Source organism: Aulonocara sp. 'chitande type north' Nkhata Bay, linkage group LG17 (genome assembly GCF_057382095.1).
Source record: "Aulonocara sp. 'chitande type north' Nkhata Bay isolate Kocher_YH1m ecotype deep benthic linkage group LG17, A_spYH_male_GT1.1, whole genome shotgun sequence".
NCBI lineage: Eukaryota > Metazoa > Chordata > Actinopteri > Cichliformes > Cichlidae > Aulonocara > Aulonocara sp. 'chitande type north' Nkhata Bay.
In genome coordinates this window covers 6,026,354-6,038,353 of record NC_141360.1, presented here as the reverse complement: position 1 = coordinate 6,038,353, position 12,000 = coordinate 6,026,354, and the positions used below count along the sequence as shown (strand labels likewise).

At 40.9% G+C, this 12,000-nt stretch overlaps 1 protein-coding gene across 1 annotated transcript; it reads left to right on the top strand.

Annotated features, from left to right (window-relative positions):
* The first annotated feature begins 777 nt into the window (after window positions 1–777).
* LOC147309530 (sodium-coupled neutral amino acid symporter 2-like) lies at window positions 778–11,648 on the top strand. Its single transcript, XM_086268814.1, has 16 exons — window positions 778–1,133; window positions 2,337–2,441; window positions 2,560–2,638; window positions 2,738–2,853; window positions 4,450–4,523; window positions 4,615–4,707; window positions 5,037–5,112; window positions 6,471–6,553; window positions 6,746–6,804; window positions 7,119–7,271; window positions 7,369–7,448; window positions 7,570–7,670; window positions 8,936–9,060; window positions 9,160–9,304; window positions 9,398–9,495; window positions 9,886–11,648. Exons 2-16 carry the CDS (start codon window positions 2,344–2,346, stop codon window positions 9,985–9,987), a joined length of 1,482 nt encoding a protein of 493 aa, XP_086124940.1. The 5' UTR covers window positions 778–1,133; window positions 2,337–2,343; the 3' UTR covers window positions 9,988–11,648.
* The last annotated feature ends 352 nt before the right edge of the window (window positions 11,649–12,000 follow it).

Below are 12,000 nucleotides of genomic sequence, written 5' to 3'. Positions count from 1 at the left end.
CAGTCAGCATTAATAATAAACTTAAAACCCGAGCAGTAGAAGATTATACACCACACACACACACACACACACACGCACGCACACACACACACACACACACACACACACACACACACACACACACACACACACACCTGACCTGACAAGATGAGCCAGCAGCGTGAATAAGGATCAGGATAACCGTCACATGATGGCGTTTGTGCGTAATCTCCTTCAGACGGGGAGGTCTGCTTTGAAGCTCCGGCACATCCTGATCTAGACTGACACTCTGGCCCTCAGAGTGCACTCTGAGTCTTCACTTTACCTTAATTTAAGAAAAGAAAAAAGAAAAGAAAAAGCGTTTAACTAGCTTCACAGTGTATCTGTGGGGTTCAGCGAGGCCAAGTTCTGCTTTCAAAACAGAGCAATCCTAATCGCACAAAAAAGCCATGAGAGAGTTCCAGCGTAGAGCTACTTGAGAGTAAAAATAAAATAAAATAAAAGTAATGAGAACGTTTAAACGGAAAATTCTGAACTGATATATATGTTACTATAAAAAAATTAAGTAAAGCCTAGTTATCCACGGATTTAGACATTTGTGTGTGTTATGTAGCACTGGTGTAGTGTTTATGTGGTTTGATTATTGTAAATGTATCAGAGAGCGCCCGTGGTTTCCCAGCGAGGGAAAGTCAATCTGTTTGTACACAAACCACGTCACCGTGCGTAAAAGGTCTCCACCCTCTTCCTCCCTCTTTGCTGGTTTGGGCTGATGCAATGTGGCATCTATAAAAGGAAGAGCCCTCGCCCCTTTTTTCTAGCAGAACTGGGTTTTCTCTCCGAGCTCGCCGCATTTCTTGGACTTTGATTCAAATAGTCAATACATCGAAATTCTTTTCGCGTTTTTGCTTCGGTTTATTTATCTTTTTGCTCCTTGGCCTGTTTCTGTTTATGCTTTTTAAAGTCAGATCTGGTCTACTAGTAGGTCCATTCATTCATTCATTCAAAATTTCAGTCTTTATAAATATATATACATATATATATTAAAAAAAACCATAGTCTTCTCAAGGATCAGCTGATTTTTATAAAGAAATCGTCTGGACGTTTTTTTCTTCTTACTGAAAGGATCTTCAGGCATCCTAAGACATCTTCAAAAGGTAAGAATGTCGACATTCTCGTTTACCGTCAGAGGGAAAATTGGCGGATGTGGGCGGAACAGTATTTGAAATTTAAAAAAATCAAATCTTTACAAGTTTTAACACACTGCACAGTTTCTGATTGCACATTTTATGTCTTTACCTTTTTATTTTTAATGCGAGGTATTTTTCTTTAATTAAAAATCGTCTGTTATCGGGTGTTAAAAGCTAATCAGTGTGAAACAGAATGATTTCCTGTCACAGTACACAGTACATGTGCAGATCTCTCACTAAAGACTCATAACATGTCATTGTCTGAGAATCCCGAGGCGTTTTCTCTTATTAGGTCAGCCCTGATCCAAATAAATGAATAATGGAGTGTCCGCTTGACAGTGATGCTGCAGTGCTGGGCATGTATTAGGACACGGGCTTTTTACTGCCACACAGATCACAAAACACACACAGTGCGAAATGAAAGACATAGAAAAGTGTCTCTTGTGTGTAATCTGAAAAGGCTCTAAAGATAACCCTGCGCCTGAGCCACGGCCGCTGCGCAAAATGGGAGAGCCATGCCCATAAAGGGACAACACGTGTCATTGTTTCCAGTGGAGCCGGTCGGGTCATGGGAATAATGGCATTAAATGGCTCTGACCATTTAATGCCATTGTGGCTCTGTTTGGATCTTCATGTGCGTAAAAGTCATCCAAGAAGGTTATTTTACTATATGCCCGATTTAGACAGCTATGTCTGATTGTCACCTCGTTTTTGTTTCATTGGCAGTTTCTAAAATGGGATGTTTCAAGAAAAAGGAAAGTGAAAAGTCCAGATTTTAAGACGATTTTTGAGGGGGAAATGTGCGCAAAGTGTCACATTTGTCCGCGTGTACTGCGGCTTTTTTCTTTTGTATGTGTGTGTGCCATTCAGTATCTATGGAAGAGTTGGGGTGATGCCGGTCTGGTATTTTTCCACTGCCGGTGCGTCACCCCTCCTCCCTCCTCTCTTCTTCCTCATCTGACTCCGCCGTAGCTAAAGCATTGTCACGTGGTCTCAGATTCCTGAGTAACGCTGCGGTGGAGCCACTATAATATTGATTATTCTCAAGGCAGCGTGAACGCGCACAGCTAGAAATGGGGGGAAAAGACTGAGGAACTGACGCAGTATACAGAAATATAAGAAATACAGTTAATTAACAGTTAAAACAACTTTTTTTATTTATTTTTTTAGCTTTAAAATGCCCGAGATGAGAGATTTCAACAATGTTCCAGAAGATGACAGCAGCAGCTCAAACAGCAGTGAATACCCATGCCCAAAGAAGGTGCCACTGGATGGGTAAGGCTCACTTTACACACACTATAGTGAAAAATATATACTTAAGAACTGAAAACTGCACATGGTATAAACCACACTTCACAAAAATAACTCTTGATTCTTCTCTTTTCTTTTAAAGCCAATACCCCGATTTTGACGCAGAGTGCCAAAACTTCCTCCCTGAACACACGGGCAAGAAGAAGTATGCTACTGAATCTGTAAGAGCTTCTCTTTTTCCTCCAGCACATTTATCTTTCTCCTTTAACCAGTGATGTGATGTCTCATCTTGTCCTAACCGTCCTGCGTCTTTTCCACAGCACCAGGGTAGTGCCTCCTTTGGCATGTCCGTCTTCAACCTGGGCAACGCCATCATGGGCAGTGGCATCCTGGGTCTGTCCTTTGCCATGGCCAACACTGGCATCGCCCTGTTTGTGTAAGCATCTATTACTTACGTCTGTCCAATGCAAAGAGGCAAAAGGAAACAAACAAAGAAACTCCTTAAGCTAACACCAGAGTCAAGAGGTTAAGATGTAAAGAAAACCAAATAAGCATGACTCAAAACTGGTGTGTTTTTATTTCATAATCCGCATTCGGCTCAGATGAGCACGGGCAGGTATGGCTTTGTCTGTTGCATTGGTGTGACAGCTTGTGATGTATAGCATCTCATTGAATCATTGAATCTCTGCACGACGACTTTTCGCCGCCAGCAGAGTGTTTATGTGTCCTTTATGCAACTGCTCGACCCTGAGAGTCAGGGTTGAAAGTTTACAATTGTTCAAATGTTGTTCAGCTGAAGTACCAGCAATCTTGAGATTTTTTTTAAAGTGCATCTCATTGTGAGTGATAGTGCCCCCTGCTGGTTATTCAGCACATTATTTGTGTGTGTGGAAACACTGAAGCCACCTTGCATCAGCCGCGTGCTGCATTTCTTAATTTTTTCTTTTTAGCCCTCCGTTTCTCACTCACGCTGGCAGCATCTGCTGGAACTTTTCACAATCAGTCTGTCAGCAACCAATTGAAAGAAATCAGATTATTGGGTCCAAATAAAAAATCTAATATTTTTTTGAGTCCACTCGCAGTATTCGACATCTCTGGGAGTCAGAAACAAAAGGGAGTGGCAGGAAAAGCAGCTAAGTCGAGGTAATCCTGCTGCTCCACGCACGAATTACGTAAATGGAGAGATAATGTACGCTTGCAGGAGATCATGAATGGAGCTGCAGCTGGCCAGTCTGATCCCTGCATCTGCAGGAAGCTGGGGATTACAAACACCTGATGGCTCCTACCCAGCTGACAAACCTTGCTACCTGCGCCTTATGTCTCTGTGTTTATATGCTGAAGTACTGTCTGGTGCTAGTAAAGCAGATCAAGCCTTTGCAAACTAAGATGAGACAGAATAAGGACGTCATAGACAGACGAGCAGCCACTAAAGCAGCTGGACACACAGCTGAACATTGCGTTTATCAAAGACAAGTCTCAGAAGGCCAAGAGATTTACTTTCATCTGAACTATTAATAACGCCGAGTGTACAGTGCTGCCTCTGCAGCATCCCAGGGGCAGGGAAACCTTTCGTCCTTTGGATTCCTGCTGATGCTGCTTGTGACTCAAAGAACTTAGAGTTCTGGGTTTGTTTTTGACAAGGCAGATTGCAAACTTGCACACGCTCAGGTCTCGAAGGAAACACTAAAGGTACTGACACTTTGCTCTTGGAGCAGAAATCATCCTAACGGCAAATTCTCCCAAAACACACGAGATCTGAGCCATCACAAGAGAGAAGGGATGTGAGACATGATCAGTAGACCCTGCACAGCAATATGTGACCTTCACGTCAGCCAAATGTCAATGTGTTTGTTCACCAGTCAGGAAAATACATTTGTCATTCAACTGGCCTTCAAAGGCCCATGTTCAGCACTTCAGCCTTGATCAGAACATTTCATCATTGATTTTTCTGCTTTTCTTTTTTTTAAATCTCCTAATTATATCAAGGTCGCAGGTAAACATACAGCTAAAGCTCTCCCTTGTCTGTTTACAGGATTCTTCTTGCGTCTGTCGCCATCTTCTCCTTGTATTCTGTGCACTTGTTGCTGAAGACGGCCAATGAAGGGGGTAAGTCTATCAGACAAACATCCCCAAATGCCAAGTGTGTATTTTTTTAAAAATACTTTTGTTCTAAATCCACAATTCTTTGTGTCTTTAGGCGCACTGGTGTACGAGCAGTTGGGTTACAAAGCCTTCGGGACACCGGGGAAATTCGCAGCCTCCCTCTCCATCACCATGCAGAACATTGGAGGTAAGAAAAATGAATGTTACGTAACTGTAATAGATCCAACATGTGCTCACTCAGAAAGCTAAAACACTGCTCCTCTGTGTCTGCAATGAGAGCATGGAGGGGGGAAGGCACGGGGGGAAACCTTGGTTGATGGAAACCAGCTTGTTTTGTTTGTTTTTGTAGCTTCCAGTAAAACCTTGAGTCATTTTACAAGCATCTGGGCCCCTTGCCAAATATTAGAGATCATTATTTTTATGGCAGAGTTTCCTCCTTTTCTTTTTTCTCCCTCAGTTTTACAGGAAAATGTGCTAACTGGTGTTGTTGTTGTTTTTCTGTTTTTTCCCCAACAGCCATGTCGAGCTACCTCTACATCGTGAAATACGAGCTGCCCACTGTTATAAAAGCTTTCACAGGAGCCAACGACGAGTGAGTGACTTTGATATTTTAGCAGCTTCCACACACAAACGCAGGTCTGGAAAAGTTAGAAATGACTGCATGTCTGTGCGCACCGCTCCAACAGACACAGCGCCTCAAACTGGCCGACATGACCTCTTTAAATGCACCGTGTGGTGTTTTCTTGTAAACAAACATAAGCTGTGTTTAGATGAAGAGGGGAAAGTCATACAAACACTGCTGGATGGCTCCACTAGCAGCTAAACGCTCTGCTTGGTGGCTTTGAATTTTCAAGCTTTATAGTAATACTAGCCATTTCTTTCTTTTTCATGTTTCACTGCTTTATTTCACCTAACACAGGAAACACTGCTGAAACTGGCGCATTACTTATATGAATATTTTTAACAAATCAAATAATGAACCTGGAGGTTGTAGACTTATTTCCAAGAAATCCAAGGATAAATCAGTCAAGCTGGCCTCTGTCCAAGGAACATCTGATTCGATTTTGGTAGTGGTTCAGGTCAGACCACCAGACCATTTGTCGTGCAGCCAAAGATGTAGACTAAATGTCAATACAGCATGGTTTACTCGCCCCAATAGGAATGTTTGCTGGTTGCACTAGGACTACAAAAGGGAGGTGTTGGTGAAAAAAATAAATTCCTAGAAGGAATGAAAGAGAACCGGAATGCCCGAAAGAAGCACTCGAGGTGGACATGTTAAGCAAAATGGCTGCCAGTTGTTTTTCAAGTGCTGAGTGTCGGGGAAGGTGAAGCAGCGGCTTTGTCGCTCTGCTTGGAGCACAAGCTGTGTAGGAGGACTGTCTGGCTGTTTTTAAATGGACGGACAGTGTTCTGTCTTTCTGAGCGGCTCTTTCAAAGAGCCCTTTTAGAAAATGCAGCTGGTGCCGCACAGAGATGGAGCGCGGGATGATCTCACCGCCACCCGGCTTCGAGTTTAAAAAATTGATGTAGTTCGCTCTCCTCTGTGCCGCTTTGTTACATCTATTTTTGTAAGCTATGCAGTCATGCTTGCGGAGGCCAGTTCTTGTCAGCTAGTGTGCAGAGGCTGAGAGGTTTGATCAGCCCTAAAAGCTGCAGAGGATTTCACAGGAAAGTAGATTCAGCGTGCTGCTTTCGGCATCACGTAGCTAATTAAATTACTTGTGGTCCTGGTTCATCAGTTTGTAATAAGATCAAAGCTTCTTAATATGCAAGATATACACAAGAAAGATGATAAAACTAACAAACAATTCAAACTCATTGACAGTAGATTTCACAGTAGAACACTGCAAAACAACTTGTGTTGCCCCTTTAACACAGCTACAGAAATCTTTACCTATTCATTGGTGATCTCCATTAGCTAACACTGACATGCTCTGTCTTGTATTTCAGTCAATGGTACGTCAACGGTGACTACCTGGTGTTGCTGGTTAGTGTTGGCATTATCCTGCCCCTGTCGCTGCTAAAGAACTTAGGTAAGGAAAGTGTGTGTGTGTGTGTTTTGTGGGTGGGTGCTGCGAGTCAGATGCATTTCTGAACAGGGTTGGGTTCAAAGTCAGTGACGCACTTGCACACGTGCAAGATTTCAAAAGCTTTAAAATCTTAATAGCGTAGCGTGACGTGATACAGGAGGGCATCGCTAATGATTGTGTTTTTCACTCTTTCAGGTTACCTTGGTTACACAAGTGGTCTGTCACTGCTGTGCATGGTCTTTTTTCTGATTGTGGTGAGTATGACACACCTTTCCTCATTCCTCATGTTAGCGTATCACCGCATATCCTTTACACACATCCTTTGGCCTGTTCTTGTTTTGCCAATTGAGTTTCAGTCTTCCAGTGAAATCCCTTCCTCCTACACAACAGAGCGGGATTCCTTTGTTTTAAAAAATGTAGTCAAATGAATTCATTTAATAGTGGAACAGGACAGCACAACAACAGTCAAGTCTTTGTTTCTGATCATGCCGTAAATGTGGTTTTAATGAACCTTTGCTTCTTTACAATAAGGAGCTAAAATGGGAAATTTGCTCTCTGCTCCTTCAAGGTGATCATCAAAAAGTTCCAGATCCCATGCCCTCTCCCTGATATTCACGATGACAACTTGACTCATTCGTTGAACATCTCACACAGCTCACACAGCGACAATACTTCTGACGAGGACACCTGCAAGCCAAAATACTTTATTGTCAACTCACAGGTAAAGACTTAGAACATCTGTAGAATTGAAATAAACCATAATGAAATCATTTCTACTTTTTAGACGTTAGTTTAATGAATTTTATTTACCTCCCTAGACTGTTTATGCTGTCCCTATTATTACCTTCGCCTTTGTGTGCCACCCCGCCATCCTGCCCATGTACGACGAGCTCAAAGAGTGAGTATACACTGCCGTCTTTTTAAATTTCCCTGACATATAAAACACAATTTACAACTTTTTTACAGTCATTTTTGTCTGCTGTCTAAATAAAACATGTCTTCAACTCTCTGCTGAACAGCCGTTCCCGCAAGAAGATGCAGAATGTCGCCAATGTTTCTTTCCTGGCTATGTTCATCATGTACCTGCTGGCTGCCCTTTTTGGATACCTGACTTTTAACCGTAAGTCAAGACAGTAAAAATGTAAATATGTACACAAATTTTTTACGTGGGGAAAAAATGTAACTAAATTTAGTTTCTTGACGCAGTTAATGTCAACACACACCTATACCAGTTCACAAGAAGTTATACAAAATGTTAAATGGGCTCTGTCATCTAAGGTTAAGCGAGAAACTTTCAGGAACAGTAGTTATGCAAGACTGTGAAAAAACCCACCTGATGCCACTGAGCAGTGTGCTAGCATGTTTGTGTTCCCGTGCGTCATGACAAAAACAACTGATAGACCACCAAGAAATGTTCCTGGAACTTACCAGCAGTTATACAAGAGAGTGATAGTGAAAACTGTGACAGTGTGGCGTGCCCCCCCCCCCTCCACCAGTTTGTAGTCGGGATGAGTCGACATTGCGAAATTATATTTGTTTTACCTACTTAAATACTCCTAAAACAACATAGAAGTCGCCAAAGAATTTAGGTGGTTTGTGGCCGTAAAACTCTTGCTTAAATATACATCTAACAAAAAAATGCTTTTTTAGTTCTAGTAAAACACTTATTTTACATTAAAATATCATAACAGGGTGTTAAAAATGAAACAAAATGTTTTTTGTTGCTGTGCATGCTAATGTCAACCTGCAAACCTTTGTAAAACCACAAGGCTTAGCAAACCATTATTTCAGTTAGCTTAGCTTAAATTTAAATGCGGAAAATTTAAAAAATCTGAATAAGCACACAGCTTAAGGCAAAGGAAAATGTAAAAACTAGACCCCAAAAAACAGAGTCAAAACATGTTTGCTTTTTTCATTAGCTAGTTAGCTTAGCTCGATCCAGAGACGTCTCTGAAGCGCTAGCATTCTTCTCATTATTATTTTACTATTTATGTAGTACAGATTCTTAAAAATATAAATAGCGTGTAGCCAAATTACTATACTAAGATAAGCTAATTAGCAGCTACTCCCACCTTTACACTGATTGCAAAGATATGAAAGAAATTTAGCTTGTCATGAAGCAAATTTTTATGCTATTAATCCTAATGGCACATATACACATATAAATATGGGTGATATAATATATAAGGTTTTACTTACTTTGCGTTTATAGAACTTCATAATAAAAAATCTTTGACTAACAATGCAAATTTAAATTTTTTCTAAAATTTAATTTATAAAATGGTATCAGGTTCTAACCATTAGTTATCCATGTACAGTCCTCTAGATGAGTAGATGACTTTAACCCTGACTTAAGTGGAGGACATCTGTTGTCTTTGTCTATAGAGCACGTGGGAGATGAGCTGCTGCATACCTACACCAAAGTGTACAAGTTTGATGTGCTCCTGTTGATTGTCCGTCTGGCCGTGCTGACCGCCGTCACCCTTACTGTCCCTGTTGTCCTCTTCCCTGTAAGTTTGAAAAAAAATGTCACAGAGATTCTAAAATATGAATTACTACAAATAATCGGTCATGTGGAATAACCTCCCTGTGTCTTTCTCATTGTGCAGATTCGTACCACTGTCAACCACCTCCTGTGCCCTTCTAAGGAATTCAGCTGGGTTCGCCACACTGCCATCACTGTGTTCTTGCTGGCTGGCACAAATGCCCTGGTTATTTTCGTTCCCACCATCAGGGACATCTTTGGCTTTATAGGTATGTGTCTGCATACAAGATACTGTAATAACATCTTAGCAACAGTAAAAGAAAGGATTGTGACTAAAATGTCAAATGTCTTTACTCTGTCAGGAGCTTCTGCTGCTGCCATGCTCATCTTCATCCTGCCTTCAGCTTTCTACATCAGACTGGTCAAGAAAGAGTCCATGAAGTCTAGGCAAAAGATCGGGGTAAGATGGAGTTCGATGAAATGAACAGTTTTGGAACTTTACACTTATTTGTTTCCTTGCCAAGAATTCGACATGGTTGTAGCTGCAGTAATTAGCCCTTTAGTTTAACTTCATATTAAGCAAACACTTGAATTAACTCTGTTCAAAACCACAATTCTTATGTTTGATTGTTTTTTTCTTTTTCTTTAATTCTCATATTTTTAACTAAAGGATAACACAAATAGTGCAACAAATGGGCTTTATCTTCTGCATTGCTAAGCTAAAGTAAGATAATTAGCTTTATACTGAACCGAAGACAACAAATTACACATTTGTTGAACTGTGAAAGGTTTCATTTAACTTGGTGTGAATGAACACATTAGCTAACTGTGATCTTATTTTGCTCTCTAGGCATTAGTCTTCCTCGTTCTCGGTATCGTGGTCATGCTTGGCAGCATGACCCTCATCATCCTGGACTGGATCAAGAACGCCACAAGCGACAGCGGACACTAAACCTCCAGCTCTCCTGCTGTTTGCTGCTGGCTCTTCGACATCCTTGTAACCAACATCAAACCTATTGTAAACAAAGAAAAACACAAGAACTCGCTTCATGTTCAGCATTGACTCGCTGAGCGACGGACCATGCCATTCCAAGAGAATGTATCTGAACTTTGTACAGTATGCTGTGATAGACCACAACGTCAGCGTTTTACTTTTTTTGTTTGTTTCTGTTTTTATTGCAACTTTTTTCATTGTCATTTTTGCTCATTTTTATTCTTCGTGTTTTGATAGTTTGAGGTATGGGGCTTTGTTTTGCTTTTATTTTTGAATAGTTACTAAAGGTACAGCTGAAAACAAAATTCTTTTAACGTGCCTCACGCCACAGAAGAAATAGTCATAGAGTTCAAAATAGAGCTTATGCTCAGGTACGCTGCAACTGTCCTCTGAGCTCGGCAACAATAGATCCTGCTGACAAAACAAAAGAAAAACCTTGTGAATTTTCCAAATCCTGACAAGTGGGAACAGACTTAGTTACGTTCTTTACAACAGTTTTTCTTTTTTTTAACTTTGCCAAAACTGTGTTTGTAAAGCATAATTATATAGTGAAAAGCACTTAAAATCAGCACACTTGTCAGTTTTCACAGGCAAGGCCTAACACAGCCTATTTCAGTATTTGTACCAAGCCTCTGCAACCTTGTTAACAGTGTCAGCTTTCCTTGTAAAACTGTGCGTCACTCAACAGAACCTGCCCTTTCAAACCCAGCACTGGGCGCTGCAGAGGTTCTTGCGTGAGGTCTCTCCTGAAACTGTATTTAGTCTTTATAACCTGCTGAAGGTCTGCGCAGCGACGACACTACTGCTTTGAGAAGGCCTGCGAGCCTCCCGGTTCCACTTCCCCCACTCAGGGGTTGTGGGAAACTTGAAATTTTTTCTTTATGGGAGAATACTTTGAATTTTGACCACATGCCGTGGTTATAAGATACCTGTTAAACTTGCAAAAAAAAAACAACCTAAGAAACAACTAAAAACAGGTTGCACTCTTGAACACCTTCAACCAAACAATAACGAACAAGAGAGCTCGACGCGGATTCCTTCCCACCGAGTGGAGAGCCCGTCGTAGATGGCACACTGTGCTTCCAACATTCACACGTCACCGAAATGTTGTCATCTATTTATGGAAGACCGTGAAATCAATGTAATTTAAAATATTTTACTATATTTATATAATATTGTACGTGTACATGTATATGTGTGTATATATATATATATATCTATTGAGTTCACCTGTAAATATGCTTTTTTTTTTTTTTTGTACAATGTTGTATTGGAGCTGTAAAACAAAACAAATCCCAAGGTGGTTAATACCAAATTTGTTTCAGTGCATCGGAGCTTCAGCGGTTCTTCTCCGTTAAGACTGACTGAAATTCTCGTTTAGGAACTGTGTGAAAGCCCCGTTGTTGAGCGGTATCAGTCTTCTTTTCCTTTTTGGCCCCTGAACACAAACACAGCAAAATGTTGTTTCTGCACATCTCCGCTTGAGAGTACGTCAACCAACTCTTGACCTCAGGAGCAAAGAGGGCTTTGCCCATCAGTGTTACACTGTTGTTTCAATGAAACACTATGTATATCCTGTAATTACTGTCCAAATAAATCAAAGACAAATGGTAACTTGAGCTGTGTACACTCTTTCTTGTCCTCTGTTGGACTGTTTTTTGTTTGTTTTTGGGGTTTTTTTTGGGGGGGGGGGATGTGGAAGAACTACTATGTTTAGTTTTTTTTATGTCCAAAACTCCTATGCACTGTGCTAAAGAGAGAGACCAAGTTCAGCTTAGATAGACCCAGGCCATATTTTGCTGTAATACCATTTTGTACCATGAGATGGTGCAGCAGGTCAATGTAAACTTTTTTATCAATGAAAATACATTTTTATTTACAACAACAGTGTGAGAAAAGGAAAAGCTTCATGAGGGAAAAGAGCAGCTAAAAAAATTAAAAACATCTGTCAAAAAAAACACTGCCGGTGTC

What these genes read in the sequence shown, in the direction of transcription:
- LOC147309530 (XM_086268814.1), top strand. Translation starts at nt 2,344, where the DNA reads ATGCCCGAGATGAGAGATTTCAACAATGTTCCAGAAGATGACAGCAGC. An exon ending in TGGATACCTGACTTTTAACC is followed by an intron (nt 7,671 to 8,935) that starts GTAAGTCAAGAC and finishes CTTTGTCTATAG; the next exon opens with AGCACGTGGGAGATGAGCTG. An exon ending in GGACATCTTTGGCTTTATAG is followed by an intron (nt 9,305 to 9,397) that starts GTATGTGTCTGC and finishes TTACTCTGTCAG; the next exon opens with GAGCTTCTGCTGCTGCCATG.